Source organism: Alexandromys fortis, unplaced genomic scaffold, assembly GCF_014885135.2.
Source record: "Alexandromys fortis isolate MF-2015 unplaced genomic scaffold, M_Fortis_MF-2015_v1.1 scaffold_48, whole genome shotgun sequence".
Taxonomy (NCBI): Eukaryota; Metazoa; Chordata; class Mammalia; order Rodentia; family Cricetidae; genus Alexandromys; species Alexandromys fortis.
The window spans coordinates 11,883,702-11,899,372 of NW_026067947.1; the positions used below are offsets into that span (position 1 = coordinate 11,883,702).

The 15,671-nt window shown below is 43.4% G+C and overlaps 1 protein-coding gene across 1 annotated transcript in view; it reads right to left on the reverse strand.

Moving 5' to 3' along the window:
* The window catches only part of Sumf1 (sulfatase modifying factor 1), a 94,797-nt gene extending 84,128 nt beyond the window's left edge, over positions 1 to 10,669 (reverse strand). Inside the window, exons 1-2 of the mRNA XM_050149402.1 lie at positions 10,389 to 10,669; positions 2,357 to 2,530 (exon numbers count right to left, since the gene is read on the reverse strand). Coding sequence (XP_050005359.1) covers positions 2,357 to 2,530; positions 10,389 to 10,652 — 438 coding nt within the window. The 5' untranslated portion in view covers positions 10,653 to 10,669. The remainder of the gene's footprint in view (positions 1 to 2,356; positions 2,531 to 10,388) is intronic.
* Between the last annotated feature and the right edge of the window lie 5,002 nt (positions 10,670 to 15,671).

Genomic DNA, 15,671 nt, shown 5'->3' on the forward strand with positions numbered 1-15,671 from the left:
AAGGAGGGAGAATATGAGCAAAGAAGTCAGGACCACAAGGGGTGCACCCACCCACGGAGACAGTGGGGCTGATCTATTGGGAGCTCACCAAGGCCAGCTGGACTGTGACTGAAAAAGCATGGGATAAAACCAGACTCTCTGATCATGGCGGACAATGAGGGCTGATGAGAAGCCAAGGACAATGGCACTGGGTTTTGATCCTACTTCATGTTCTGGCTTGATGGGAGCCTAGCCAGTTTGGATGTGCATCTTCCTAGACCAGGATAGAGGGGGGAGGACTTTGGACTTTCCACAGGGCAGGGAACCCTGACTGCCCTTCAGACTGGAGAGGGAGGGGGAGAGGAGTGGGGGGAGGGGGAGAGGAGAGGGAGGAGGGGGAGAAAAGGGAGACGGGGAGGGAAATGGGAGGCAAGGAGGAGGCAGAAATTTGTTTTTTCAATAAAAAAAAAAAGAGACAAGCAGGGGGCTCTGGTTCCAAGCAGAGGGAACTAAAGGCTCTAAGGTGGAAGAAGGCATCATCCTCAAGAACAGAAACGGAGTCATCGGGAGAGAACATGGTGAGGAGTGGAGAATGTGGACAATGAAGTTAGAGATATGGGAGGGAAGTCTGAAAAATGCCATGCGAATAGGAAACGATGTGCTCAAGGCAAGGAGTCTCATTCTGCTGTGCCCTCCACCCTCCTGGTAGCATGAAGCTGAGACCTCCACGGAAAGAGAGATTCATAAGACAAAACCAATAGGATTACCAAGACAATCACTTAAAATTAGTGCTGCAACGGTATGTGTGCTTATACAATAAACAACATCAAATCAGGTTTTACAATTCTCATATTTTAAGGCGGGGATGAATGCAAACAGCACTTCAGCAGCAACAACATGACGGACAATGCCTGGCTGTGACTTTTCTTGGTGATAAAGTCCTCTGTGCATTATTATCCTGGCTCGTTGTCTATGTCCTGAGTGAATGTAAAGATTGCAAATATGGAGATGCATTCTGAGATGTCTCACATTCTCCTCTGCTGGAGGCTGGGGAGGCAGAGCTAGGTTTATCCCAGGCTCACCAGCCAGCCAGTCTAGCCAAAAGTGCTACCTACAGGTTCAGTCGGAGACCCTTTCAAAATATAAGGCAGAATATCAGGCAGTTCACCGCCACTAGTAACTCTAAGTCCAGCAGATCCAATGCCCTCTTCTGACCTCTCTTTGGTCACATACACATACATTCATATTCTCTCTCTCTCTCTCTCTCTCTCTCTCTCTCTCCCTCTCTCTCCCCCACACACACACACAAGTACATACATACATACACATAAACTTTTTTAAAAACAGTAATATAGAGAAGATAGAGTAATAATATAGAGTAATATAATATTGAGGAAGATATCCCGAGATTAACTTCTGGATTCTATAATACCCACCTGGGTGAAGGTACCCACATCCTCACATAGGTACATACATAAGTACATACAAAAGTGCATACAACCCACCACTATCACCACCCCCCACACAGACTTTTTCTAACAGATTATGAATTAAGCTAAGAATAAGAACAAAAAGAATTTTTGCTTTTGCTTACTACAAATATCTACAAACAAGATTTATGACCACTTCATATATTTTAGGAAATTCCAAAGAAATGAGACAGTGCAGAACTGAATCGGAATGTTGTTTTGCTTTTGGCATTCACCCAAGGGATTTTTTTAAATAGAAAAAAAAGAGTTTAAAGTAGGGACTCCATAAACTGAATAAAAGGGTAACTTTTTTGATGAGATTTTTTAAAAAGATAGGATTTAGGAAAAAGTACATTTGAGAATCTCATCGAAACACTGCTTTACACTATGATTCAGTGACCCCTGGAGAAGGGCTGAAACTGACCCCAGAAAAGAGCTCTGAGTCACCAAGTACTAGAACAAAGCCACAACAATGAAAAGCTGCACTTGGGCACCTGAGCACCCCTATGAAGTGTGTAACGCTTGGGGGACGGCCAGTCTGTGGTGCACTGAGAAGAATCACCCGCCGGCTATGTTCTCCGAAAGCCTAGAGAGTAGCAGCCCTCTGCAGTGGAATAAAACACTACCACAATACAGCATACGGGTTAGCAGCAAAGGTTCTGTGGTCCATACCATGCCTGATTACAGTCATTGACTGGGCAGTATGATTGGGATGAATCAGGTCTGATTCTCAGCTTGTTACATCATGGAGATGCTGTGAGAAATTACATGAAAGACAGATAGGAAGTGTTCATCACAATGCTAGGCACAAAGTAAAAGTGTCCAGAGTTCAGTGTTTGTAGTAACTAAGTCCTTCTGGGATGTTCTGGATAATGGCAAGTTCTCCCTCCCATCACCAAGGCCATTACCTCTGTCAAATAACCAGTTGAGTTCACGAACTTCTCAAAGTCAGCATTACTGACTTCATAGGCATCCATGTAAAAGGCATCGACGGTGACTCTCCTGGCGGGGGCTTCTCCATCCTGCCTGATCTGAGGATCATCAGTGCCCATTGTAAACACTCCAGCAGGAATGGGGACCATCTGCAGTGAAAGGGGACACACAGGGCATCATGCATCAAAAGCAAAGTGTATCTGTAAAGTTCTCAGCACACAGTTCTTAAAACCCCCACTACAGAAACCTCTGCAAAACTAGTAAAATCAAGGGCCTGGACCATGGCTCAAGGGTGAAGTGCTTTCTGCACAACGACAGGGACCTGAGTTTGGAACCAAACAGCCACATAAAAGCTGGACATGGTGGCTCAGATCTGTAACCCCAGTGGTGGGGGAAATGCAGGGTCAGAGACAGGAGGATCCCAGGGGCTCAGGAGTCATCAAGTCTGGCTGAATCAGTGATCTCCAGGTTCAGTGAAAGACTCTGCCTCAAAAAATAAAGTGAAGAAGCAACTGAGAAAGATACCTAATGTTAACCTCTGGCTGCCACATGTGCATGTATTTATGAGTGTGCACATGCAACAAATCACACACACAAACACACACACTCACATACACAATTTGTAAAATCACTCCATATGTCAATGACAATGGATCACAAGTTATAGAAAGAAGGAAAACTTTTTTTGAAAAGTGATCTTTCTAGTTGAACTCATAACAAACAGATTTGGACATGCAAGAAGACAGTTCTGGGGAAACTGTGGCTAACCATGAACTGTGGAGATAAGGGAAATCGGAATTCTTTATTTTTTAAGATTTACATCTTTTTAATGTATGTGTAGGTGTCTGTGTCTCTGTGCCTACGTGTGTATGCTCATGTGTGGGGGCACTGGTTGGGACCAGAAGAGGGTGCTGGATCCCCTGGAGCTGATATTACAGGTGACTAAGAGCAAGACAGCCCACCTGGTATTCCAGGCTCAGCAGGTAGAGAGAGAGGATCCTTCCCAGGTGTTGGATTAGGTTTCTGTCCTGACCAGCCCTGTAGCTGTCAGTCCCAAAGAAACACAAGAGGTCTGTATTAATTATAAACTGGTTGGTCTATTAGTTCAGGCTTCTTATTAACTCTTACATCTTAAATTAACTCATAATTCTTGTCTATGTTAGCCACTTGGCTTGGTACCTTTTATCAGTGAGGCATCCTCATCTTGATTCCTCTATATCTGGGTGATGACTGCAGATTGAGCCTTTCCTTTTCCCAGAACTCTCCTAGTCTGGTTGCCCTGTCTATACTTCCTGCCTACTGGTCAATCAGTGTTTTATTAAACCAATACAAATGACAAATCTTTACAGGGTACAAAACCATTGTCTCACAGTACCCAGGAAATGCTCGCTCATAAGACTAGACATATCAGATAGCTCTGGGTTTGACTAAGATGCTCAGAGTCCATGAATACAGTGGGAGAGCAATAAGAGTGACAACCAACGTCAACCTCTAGCCTCCAGACAAGACGAGCATGTGCTCACACACTGCAAATATGAATACCTATACACACACAACATTAAAATTCAAAAATAATAAAATGTTCAAAACAACACAATCCAAAGAGTCTGAGAGTAGGTCTATGGTAGCCAGTGGCTATGAGGAGGCAAGAATGGGAAATGACTGTTTAATGGATACAGTGTGTCTTTGGAGATACTGAAATATTCTGGAATAAGATTGCACTAACAATTTGACTTCAATAAAAAATAAAATCACTGAGTTATACACTCCAAGAGAGTGGATTATATGATGTATGAACCATATATTCATTAAAACTAGGCCCTCAGCTGGGCAGTTGTGGAATAAGCCATAAATCCTGGCACTCAGGAGGCAAAAACAAGAGAACCTTTGAGTTCAAGGCCAGTCTAATCTACAGAGTGAGTTTCAGGACAGCCAGGGATACACAGAGAAACCCTGACTTGATATATATAGATTCTCAACTATACCATCTGTCAGAACACTCTCTATAGACACAAGGCATAGCTTTAAAATCATAAGAACAAAAAGTCAATTTACAAGCCTCTCAGATTTTGTGAACTGTCAAGTCTCTGACCTAGAAACAAGAGTTCAAATCAAAGAAAGAGAAAATAAACTCAAAGATGTTATTAGTTGGAGGGTAAGCACTTCACAGTAAGCATAGAAGAGTTAGAATCCAAGGATTACTCTCCTTATATCCCATGCCTTCAGATTCGCTCAGCCAGGGGTTACTTCCTTCAGTCATGTGCATAAATTTTCCAGTCTCAATAGTGCTATTTTTTTAATTTATATGTATGAGTGCTTTGCCTGCATGTATGTCTGGGTACCACACCACATACATGAAGTGCCAGGGCCAGAAGAGGGTGTCAGATCCTCTGTAACAGGACTGTTAGCAGCAACATGGCTGCATGGGAACCTGTGTCCTCCGCCAGCGTATCAAGTGCTCTTAACCTCTGAGCCTTCTCCCAACCCCACTGGTACTGTGTTCAGCTGATTTGTATCAAATGTGATATTTGTCTGGTGTATCAATCCAGTACTAAGAAATAAACCCTGAATTCCTCTATCTCCAAATCCCAACATCCATAGGTCACCTGGCCTGGTTGGTCCTCCTAGTATCTCTTCCTAGTATCTCACTCTTCCCCTGTCCCAGGCAACTGCAGTACCCTCACCAGGACCTCCCTGGCTCTGGTCTCATCTCCCATTACCCATTCACATCTCTCCATTCCTGCCACCCATTTATGCCACCCAGTCAATCACTTATCAAGGATTTAGATCCCAGTTGAGCTTTCTGAAAACGCAGCACCACAACTTTGTCACAGAGAAAAACAGAAAAAAACTAAATCACCAGTAGTGTATTGTTGAAGCTTACAGTAGGCCATGCAGAAACAAAAAGCAAAGCAGACATAAGAAGGTAAAGAGGAAGCTTTTAATATGGTGGCATGGGGCAGTCTCACCAATACAGAACTAGGGGAGGAAGGCGGGGTGCATACAGAGGAGGTGACATTGCCCCATGTGTGAGAAAGAGAAAGTTAAGTACAGGTGACTTTGGGGTCATGGATTTTAAGATTTGCTTGCCTTTGGTTGTCTGGAGGGGAACAGTATAAGTGAATAGACATGTTTCTCACTCTAGACCCAATTCTTTTTAAATTTTAGAACCATATATATGAAACATTTTTTAATAATTCATGGTGGCCCACACCTTTTATCCCAGCACTGTAGAGACAGAGGTATATAGATCTCTGTGAGTTCAAGACCAGCTGGGTCTACATAGCAAGTTTCTGGAAGGCCAGAGCTACGCAGTAAGACCTTGTCTCAAAATCAATGCATAAAGAAATTAATTAATTAATCAACAAACTGAAGTATCAGCCTATCAAACCCACTTTTTTGTTTAAAACTGTGCAGGACTTCCATCACATTTTAGGGTGCAATACCAAAACAACAGAATCTAACACCTATCACCTCTTACTTGTACTCGCTGAATAAATTCTATAAGACACCTTGTCTCTTTATAAATTATATCTCTTAGCTGTGTTACGGCACCTCACTCTACTTCCTCTGATGACATTTCTATCTATTGTGATATCTCTCTCTCCTCTCTCTCTCTGAATCACAAACACACAAGTCATCTTAGTTGTATATTTTCTTTTTTAACTCTTTAAATGCTTTATTTACCTGTATGATTGTGTGTACATTTGTAGGCATGTGTGTGTCTATGTGTGTACGTGTATGTGTGTGTGTGTGTGTGTGTGTAAAGATAGGCGCATACATGTAGATGTGTTTGTGAAAACTAAAGAACCACCTTGAGTATCATCTTCAGGCCTGGAGCTCACCAGTTTGGCTAGAACAGCTGATTAACAAGACTCAGGTATCTTACTGTCTCTGTCTCCCAGTGCTGGAATCAAAATCACAGGGCACCACACCCATCTCTCTATGTGGGCAATAGGGGTCAAACTGTGGCTCCATGCTTACAGGGCACCACACCCAGCTTGTACGTGAGCAATGGAGATCAAACTGTAACTCGGTGCTTACAGAGTAACCGCTTTGCCAACTGAGCTCCGCTCACAGCCTCTTCTGTTATGTTTCTCCTTACAGTATCTTAGGCTCCTTATGAACAAATTTTCTCTTTCTAAACCTCCAGCACACCACATGGCACAAGATCCACAGGCAAAGGGCAAATGATCTTCACTGACTGAACATGTAAGACCACAAATATGAGGAGTCGGCTACTATTTGAATTATTTATAGGCAAAATGATCAAAAGTCCATTTCATTTGTAAGACCGTCTCAGTCATGAACTACATGCATGGATCATAGTGAAATGTGTAACAGTCTTGGCTCGGGGCCAAACTAGATTTGCCCATTATTCTTAATACCATAGCATCTGGGACACAGGTTCTACAGTCCTTATGAGAAAAGTGGGATTTTTAAAAACAGTAAGTAGAAAAACTTAAGATTTCAAACAAAAGTCTCAAGAGTAGCCTTATAGAAGCCAGAGAGATGGCTCTGCAGTTAAGAGCACATACTGTCCTTTCAGAGGATCAGAGTTCAGTTCCCAGCACCCACACCAGGTGGCTTACAGACTGTAACTCCAGCTTCAGGAGATCTGACACCCTCTTCTGGCTTCCTGTTGTGTAGCAATTTCCTCCTAGATTAAAACCTTCCACCTTGGAAGGAGGCGTCTTACAATACAGGATGCTTACAAAAAGGTGAAACAAGGTCTTTTAGGAGGAGATAAAACATTCCTTCCTGCAGGGAAACTCATTAAGCCAAGGAAGAAAAAAAAAAGCTGATGGAAGTCCTTGAACTAACCAGATTCACAAGGTCCCTCTCTCCCTAGCACACTTAAGCAGTAAGAACGGCTAAAAGAAGCTCTCAGACGAGCTGATCTGTCTGGAAGAAGCAGACACCAGGCAACGCTCTCCGAGCTGATGAACTGCATAAAGGCTGTGCAGTGTGCTCCAGTTTCCAGCTTGTGTGAGCTGTCACCCATGCTGAGGTGAACTTTGTTGATGCAGCTGTCCTTGGGTCATTTCTGCTCCTCTAAGTAACCCCTACGCACGCTCCTGTGAGTAACGCCGAGGTGGAATTTGGTGGCATCCTTTCTCTGGCCTGTCACCAGCTCTCCATCTAGGGTGAAGAGATGTTTGCTTACGTCTCTCTAGGAATAGTGTCACAGAGCTCTTCCACGGGCCATGCACTCACATGCATATTCCACACATGCACATAATTTAAAATAATGTCAAAATAGTCTCAAAACGAGTCTTAAGAGCTCCTGAAGGTTTCTTAGGGGGCCGTATTTGATGCTATCATCGCAGTCCTTGAATGGGCAAGAATATGAATTCAAGGGAAGTCTGGGTTATACAATCAGCCCCACACCCATCAAGAAAAGGTTTCATAAAGGAGTTACAGGAAGTGGGGGAAGAAGGTAAAACCAAGTTCACAGAAGACAAGGTCTTGCTAGGAGAATAGCTTCATGTCCCCCAGCTCAAACACACAACCCAATGGAAACTGTGCCCAACAAACTTCTACAATTCCTAATTAGTTCTCAAACTCTTCTCCCCCAGATGAATGCTAACAATGCCACCATCGTCACAGCTTGTACTGTGAACTCCTGGCCTAATTTCTTTTCCCATTTTGATTAACCAACAGAGGTAGACAGTATTGAATAGGCCAAGTTTCCGTCCTGAAGGATAGAGATAAAAATAGCTCTAGACTACTCTAAGTAGATCACAATTTCTAACTTATACTAATCAGACTTTTTATCCTACAAATGTAAAATGTCCATTCTAGTGAAATCCCGCACATCCAGGCATTTCACTCTTCTGGACCAGAGGCCAAATTAAAAGAGTCCAATAATCCATTCTTCCCTGTGTCTAGAGGTGAGTTAAAAAAAAAAAAAAACCCTGGTGCACCGTAGTTTCTGCCACAGCCACTTAAGACAGACCTACTGAGACAGTTCATAGGGTGAGGCTAATTATTGCACGAGCATGGCAAGCTAAATATAATCCCTGGACCCATGTAAAGGTAGATAGAGAACTGAGTCCTTAAAGTTGTCCCTTGACCTTCAAGGAAGTAATTACATAATTGCACACACAAGCTTAATAAACATATTTTTTAAAGACTGGAGTATAAGGTAGTTAAAAATCATTTCATTATCACAGAACTGTTTAGGCCGCACACCACTATGAAGTGCAGTGAGCAACTGCTAGTTTTGCCTCATCCAGCATCTATTCCTCTACATGCAAGAAGCATCTGAAGTCTCCTTTGAAAACTTCCTTTTCAAAACCACACTAACATATGCGACCCATGCAAAGATGGATGACCCAACTACACGTCCTATGGCAAAGGCCTGTGTTCTGCATGCATTATGCGTTATGAACCAATGAACACGACAGCCAGGCTTTGGGTCTACACTGGTGAAGTTTATTAGGTAAAGAGCAAGATTTTAAAGCATCAGATCAGAAAGCCTATCCAGCAGAGACTGACGGGGAAAGTCCCAGGCCCCCAAAAAACTACCTAGAGCCTCTGATCCACCAGAGAGAGAGAGAGAGAGAGAGAGAGAGAGAGAGAGAGAGAGAGAGAGAGAGAGAGAGAGAGAGAGAGAGAGAGAGAGANAAGAGAGAGAGAGAGAGAGAGAGAGAGAGAGAGAGAGAGAGAGAGAGAGAGAGAGAGAGAGAGAGAGAGAGAGAGAGAATCCAAGGCAGAAAGTTTTCTCCTGGGGGAGGCTTTCCATTAGCCACACCGACCACAGGCTTTGTTGTATCATGGGATAAATAGTAGCTGAGTCTACCCGTTTGGGAATTATCTCACACAGCAGTGTTCATGGATACAATGTTTCATCCATCCTGGGATAAGGGATCTTAAAGAACACTTTTAAGACAAACATGCTTGAGTTAATGTGGGGGAGCCAGGCTCACCTCCAGAGCCAATTTCTCAGAGTTTAAATAGCATATGACAATTTAGTAATATAATGTATGTATTACAACCTGGCAGATCTTGCCATTCTTCTGACCACAAAGATTCAACTAGGAACAGGACTATGGCTCAAAATTCACCTGGGCACTTTTCCTGGATCTACCAAGAAGGAACTTTTTCTCTTCCAACTGGTTTGGGAGACATGAAGTTGTCGAGAAACAGAGTCAAACTAAAATAAAATGACCTAAGGGACAGCCAAGAGATGGGCCTGGAGATACAAACTGATGCCCTGAATCAGCATGCCCATTCTTGAACTTCCCAAGTATAGAAAAGCCACAAATCTCTCTTTCTTTGCTTTAAGCTACCTTGATTCATTTTGTACAGTTAGAATTTTGTTTTGTGCATTAAAATGAAATAAACAACGCTTTGGGGGGACTCTTTTTCCATTTCCTTCCTTCCATTCCTTGAACTCAACATGATAGCCTCAGGCAAAATAAATCTGTATGTCACCAGCTATGTTGGATACATAAAACCCATGTAGCCACACCACACACAGACATCACTCCTAGGTGGTATACCATCGGGATCTTGTCCCTCACTGAGATTTGGCTCTTGAAGCTTCAGTTGCCTCACGTATGAACCAGAAGATAATGCACCGAGCAGGATTCGTGGGACGGTGGATAGAGTAAAAGTAGATGCTTACAGGGGTTTCTTGGAAAAGTAGATTGCAGGTGCGTTTAAGACAGTGCTGGAGACTCAGTCTCCACAGGTACTAAAACAAAAACTAAGAATTCATCCAACTTTAAACTGTTAGCTCTGCACCAGGAGAGCAGGATGGAGGAAGGGGGAAGAGGGCAAAATGAATGGACAACACTCTTCAAGCCTCAAAACCCTGCCCACCTCCCGTTGGGGAGGAGCAGGAAGAAGGGAGACTCCTGTCAAAAGGGATCTTCAGCTGTGTGACTTGGGGTGTAATTAGACCCTTACCAGACCTTCCTGATCACCCCTACCCTGGCTCATCCGGCCTCATTCCGGAACCCGGCGGCACCCACACGCCCCGAAGAATGGAAGGCGCACCTTGGTGAGCGCGAGCGGTCGCGGGCCCGAGGCCAGGCCCGGGGCGTTCGCCTCCCGGGAGTAGCGCTGCGCGGCCGCGGAGCTGCCGTGGGCCCCTGGCCGCTGGGCCGCTCCGCAGCCGCACGAGCCCGCGAGGGACGCCGCGCCATCCCCGGCCCCGGCCTCTTCGCTCCGTGCTGTCCCGAACGCCAGCACCAGCAGCCAGAAGACGCGAGCTAGCCCGGTGTAGCATCCGAGAGGTGGCCCTGGCGCGGGCGCAGCCATGTTGTTCCGTCAGTCATGTGACCGACTGTGTCACGTGACCTGCCCTGCTTCAAGCGCTGGCTTTGACTGTTAAGGAATAGACTGAGAATACTTCCAGGTTAAATCTGGGACTTTCCAGCTAATGTTAAAAGTATGCAAAACACAACAAAACTCTACAAATGGCCTTCCCGGACAATGTACCCCTCTCTTCAAGGTTGAAAAATGATATTCATCTTTATTCAGCCTTTGCTAAGCACTAGTAGTATATTAAATAAATATTAAAACAACAAAGACAAAAAAAAACCTTATTTAATCCTCATAATGATTCTGCAGTATTGGGATGACAAAACAATTAAGTGACCTGCCCAAATCAAGTATATATCTAAACCCAAGAAATCTTACCAGAAACCATGAGTTTTAACCTTTATAACAAGTAAATGGACCCAAAAAGGAAAATAAACATTCTAAAGGAAAGTACAGCATAGAGTTATGGAAATATAAGCTATGGGATGTGTACAACAATCCTTCTCTGGGCTGGCGGTGGTGGCAGAGGCAGGCAAATCTCTGTGAGTTCAAGGCCAGCCTGGTCTACAAGAGCTAGTTCCAGGGCAGGCACCAAAGCTACAGAGAAACCCTGTCTAGAGAAACACACACACACACACACACACACACACACACACACACACACACACACACACAAAACTTTTTCTCAAAGCCGGGACCACAGACCAACAGCAAGAGCATCACCTGGTAACTTAACTAGAATTGCAACACTTTATCAGAATCTACCGAAACAGAATACAGCAATCTGTTCACTCTGACTCTCTGTCTCCCTCTCTTTGTCTCTGTCTCTGTCTGCCTGCGTAAGGGGGAGTAGGCGGGTGTGTGCCAAGGCCAGAAGAGGACATCTGGTGTTCTGCCCTATCACCCTCTGCCTTTGAGACAACATCTTTATTGAACTTGGAGCTAAACTGGAAGCCAGGAAGCCCAGGTGATCTCGCTAGTCTCTAGCTCTTCTCAAAGGAATGGAGTCTCAGGCTTAGGCAGGGCCCAGGTTTCTACCACATGCTGAACATTGCCCAGTCCTGTCTCCCACACTCCTTTCTACTGCTTATTTTAAAGACACTACATATGTATGTCCTGACTAAGCTGGAACTTACTGTGTAGACAAGCTGGACTCAGACTTTCTGAAATCCTTATTCCTTTGCCTCGCAAGCGATGAGATTACAGACGTGCACTCCTCACCATGCCCTACTTGTGTCTTAACGAGTTCTTTAATATCCCGATGCATTTAGGAGATGTCGTGGGATTTTGTTTTGTGTTTGTTTTGACAAAGTCATGCTACATAGTCCAGGATGGCTTTGAACTGCTGATCCTGCTGCCTCGGCCTGCAGAGGGCTTGTATCACATACCTATGCAACCATACCTGGCTCATATTAAAGTAAAGTGACTATTCTACGGTTTCATCAGCAAATAGATTGTAAGACAAAAACAAAAGTAAGATGAAAGGGGAAATATACAGTTTCTTAGAACAGACACAGCAATGGTCTGATGTGATAGTACTACTCTTAATATCAGGTATTCCACCGGAGGATGCCAGAGTCAGTAAAGCCCAAGAGCTTGAGAGCAACCTGAAAAAACAATCCAAAGGTATAGTATTGTACTAATGAAATCCTATACATGTACCTTATATGAACAAAAGTAAGATATGTTTTAATTATGTTTATTTATTTGTGTATTTTATGTGTCTGTGCAAGCCAAAAGAAGAAATCATATTCCCTGGAACTGGAGTTACAGATAACTGTGAGCCACCATATGGATGCTGGGAATCAAACCTGGGTCCTCCAGAAGAGTAACACGTGCTCTTGACCACTGAGCCATCTCTGTAGCCCACGATTTTGGATTGTTAGCAGTAATAATGGTAATTGTGGCTGTTTGGGTTTCTGCTGTCTTTTCTTAAAGAATTAATTTATTTGAGAGCTAGAAAGATAGTGCAATAGTTAAAATCACTGTCTGCTCTTCCAATAGATCCAGGTTTAGTTTCCTACATTCATATGGTAACTTACAACCATCCATAACTCCAGTTCTAAAGGATCCAGTGCCTCTGAGGGTACCAGCCATGCATGCAACACACTTTATGCCAATGCAGACAAAACTCAAATGCATATGAAATAAAAATTTAATTTTAAAAATAATTCCTTTCCTGATTAATACATATAGAAACACTGTGTGTGTGTGTGTGAGAGAGAGAGAGAGAGACAGACAGACAGACAGACAGACAGACAGAGATTGAGGATTTACTTCCTTAACCCCACCCCAAAAATGCCAGATGGGACAAGATGGGCCACCAATTGATAACTGTGGTAACCAATTGATAAGTATATAAGCACATACTGAACTATTCAAACATATTTTTCAATTTTTTAATATAAAGTCCTTTCCTCCATGTTGACTGTTTCACAGAAGTTTTCCGAAAGCTTTCATACATTATTTTCTTTGATATAACAAACAGTTGGCAAGAGACCTATTACTATTTTCATTTTTTGAATTGGTGAGGCTGAGAGGTCACCACACAAACCAAAGCTATGTGTACACTCTACATTGTATGTATTCCCGATCGAGGAGAATCTTTGCTTGTCCCTTTCAACAGCTCAGTGCTGGCATGTGTTTGTGATTCAAAGGCCTTTGATTCGTGGTTTGGGCTTCTGTGGCTGTGATGAAACACCATGACCAAAAGCAAATTGGGGAGGAAAGGGTTTATTTCAGCTTACAGTCGCATTTCTGAAGGCAGTCAGGGAAAGAACTTGAAGGTAGGGACTTGAAGGCAAGAACTGATGCAGACATCATAATGGAGTGTTGGTTACCAGCTTGCTTGCTCATGATCTGCCTGATTTCTTATAGAACCCAGGACCACCAGTCCAGGGAGGGACTGCATAAAGTAAGCTGGGCCCTGCCCTGTCATTCATCAATGAAAAAAAATGCCCTCAGTCTTACCTACAGGCCAATCCTATGGAGGCATTTTTTTCCTCCAGTAAGATTTCTTCTTCCCAAACGACCCTAGCTTGTGTCAAGTTGACATAAAAACTGGCCAGTGCAATGGTCCTGTCACATCATTAAGCTGTAAGACCCATGGAAGCTAAAGGTCTTGCAGGTTTGTTTACTGTATCAGAAAAATCAAGCAAAGACCTGACACACAATAAACATTGAAAGTGAACATTTATTGAATGATTGGATAGACGAATAAAGCCATTATAAAACATTATCTCTTTCTCTTAAGGGGAAGCAAAATGTTGAGAAAATAATATATAATTAAACTAGTAAGAGGTTTTTTTGTTTAAAAATTGGCTGCTTAGAAAGGATATAAGCTAATCAAATTACAGAACATGAATGAAAAAAAGGTTGTGAAGAATGTAAGGGCCTGAGACTGGGAAGAGTTCTGGGAACTCAGAGCATTTGTGGTTACTTGTACAATACTGGGTCCCTCAACATTCCATCATGAATGGACATGGGGTACATTAGGACCCACCCCCTCCCTGAGAAGCTATTGGCAGTTATGAAATTATGTAGAAGAGAGAGTAATTTTCTTAAGTGATGTAACATCTGGTAAATTACACAGTCCCCAGTGACTCCCTCCACCACACATGCACACACACTCACATACGCATGCACACTTCCACCCACCACACACACACACACACACATGATTATTCTTATAACTCTAATTAAAATCAGTTAATCACACACATACACAAAGAAAGAAAACAAAAATGAAGACACGAGAGGCTGGAGCAACGGTTCAGCCACTAAGAGCACTGACTGTTCTTCCAGAGGACCCAGGATTTGATTCCTAGAACCCATATGTCAGCTCCTACCTATATGTAACTCCAGTTTCATAAGATCCAGTGTCCTCCTCTGACCTCTATGGAGGTCCTTCTATACGTGCAGACAGATACAGAACACTATGCTGGAGACGAGGGCCTTCAACTCTACCGACTCTATAGTAGCAGAGGTGGTTGAGTGAACAGAATTTCTAATGGGTTAATAGAGTGAAAATAAATGAGCCTATTATATTGCTTCATGAAGTCTTGTGTGCTTCCCATTAGAGAATAGAGTATCATGCAGAGGCTCTGGTTGAATGCATATTCGGGGACACACCCTTATAGATGGCCCCTAATAGACGGTTCTCTCTACAGATAACCATCTATCTCAACCACACTTTGGATAGTCTATATCCCAAAGACTCATGTGATGGAATCTTGGTCACCATGTGGAACCTATTAGATGGGAGATCTGGTGAAATTTAGTAGGTTTTGCTCTTGCAAGGAAATAGGGTTTCTGCTAGACTGGGTAACTATGAGTTGAAACCACTCTCTTCACTTGATTCTTTCTGCTCGTGACTGTTTCCCATCCCTCTTTGCTATGCTGTAATATACAGCCAAGAAGGATCCTCAGCACTGACTGACAGATGGGGCTTTGGGTAAATTTTATTAGTGTAGTGACAGAAACACAGGTACCATGGCATGTGTGTAGAGGTCCTAGGAAAGCTTGGATGAATCAGTCCCACTCCTTCCTAGAATCAGGGGATCAGACTCAGGTTGTTAGGCTTGTGTGACAAGCACCTTCCATTGCTGAATTATCCTGCCAGCCCCTTGGGGTTGTACTAGGATGGAGACTGCTGCATCTTAGGGAGAATCTATATTTACTTGTTGGCTCTGGAAACAGTGAGCTAAATAAACCCACCCCCCCTTTTTTTTTTTACGAAGGATCCAGTCTTGGTACTCGCTGTAGCAAGAGGGACTTAAGACAGCCTCTAAGCCAGTCTTTCATGTGCACTTGCAGTAATTGATCCTTCCCCTTAATAGAGCAGCTTCTTCCAGTTGGTATGGGATAAGCTTACCATTGTTGTAGCTTAACCCTCACCTATTCATGGAGAAATGGATCTGCTGGTTCGATAGTATGTTTTGTGTGCATAGTCCACTCGGCATCCTGCAAGCTTTCAAGAGGTAATGTTAGTTGAAGGTGTTGCAAGCAGGAAAAAAA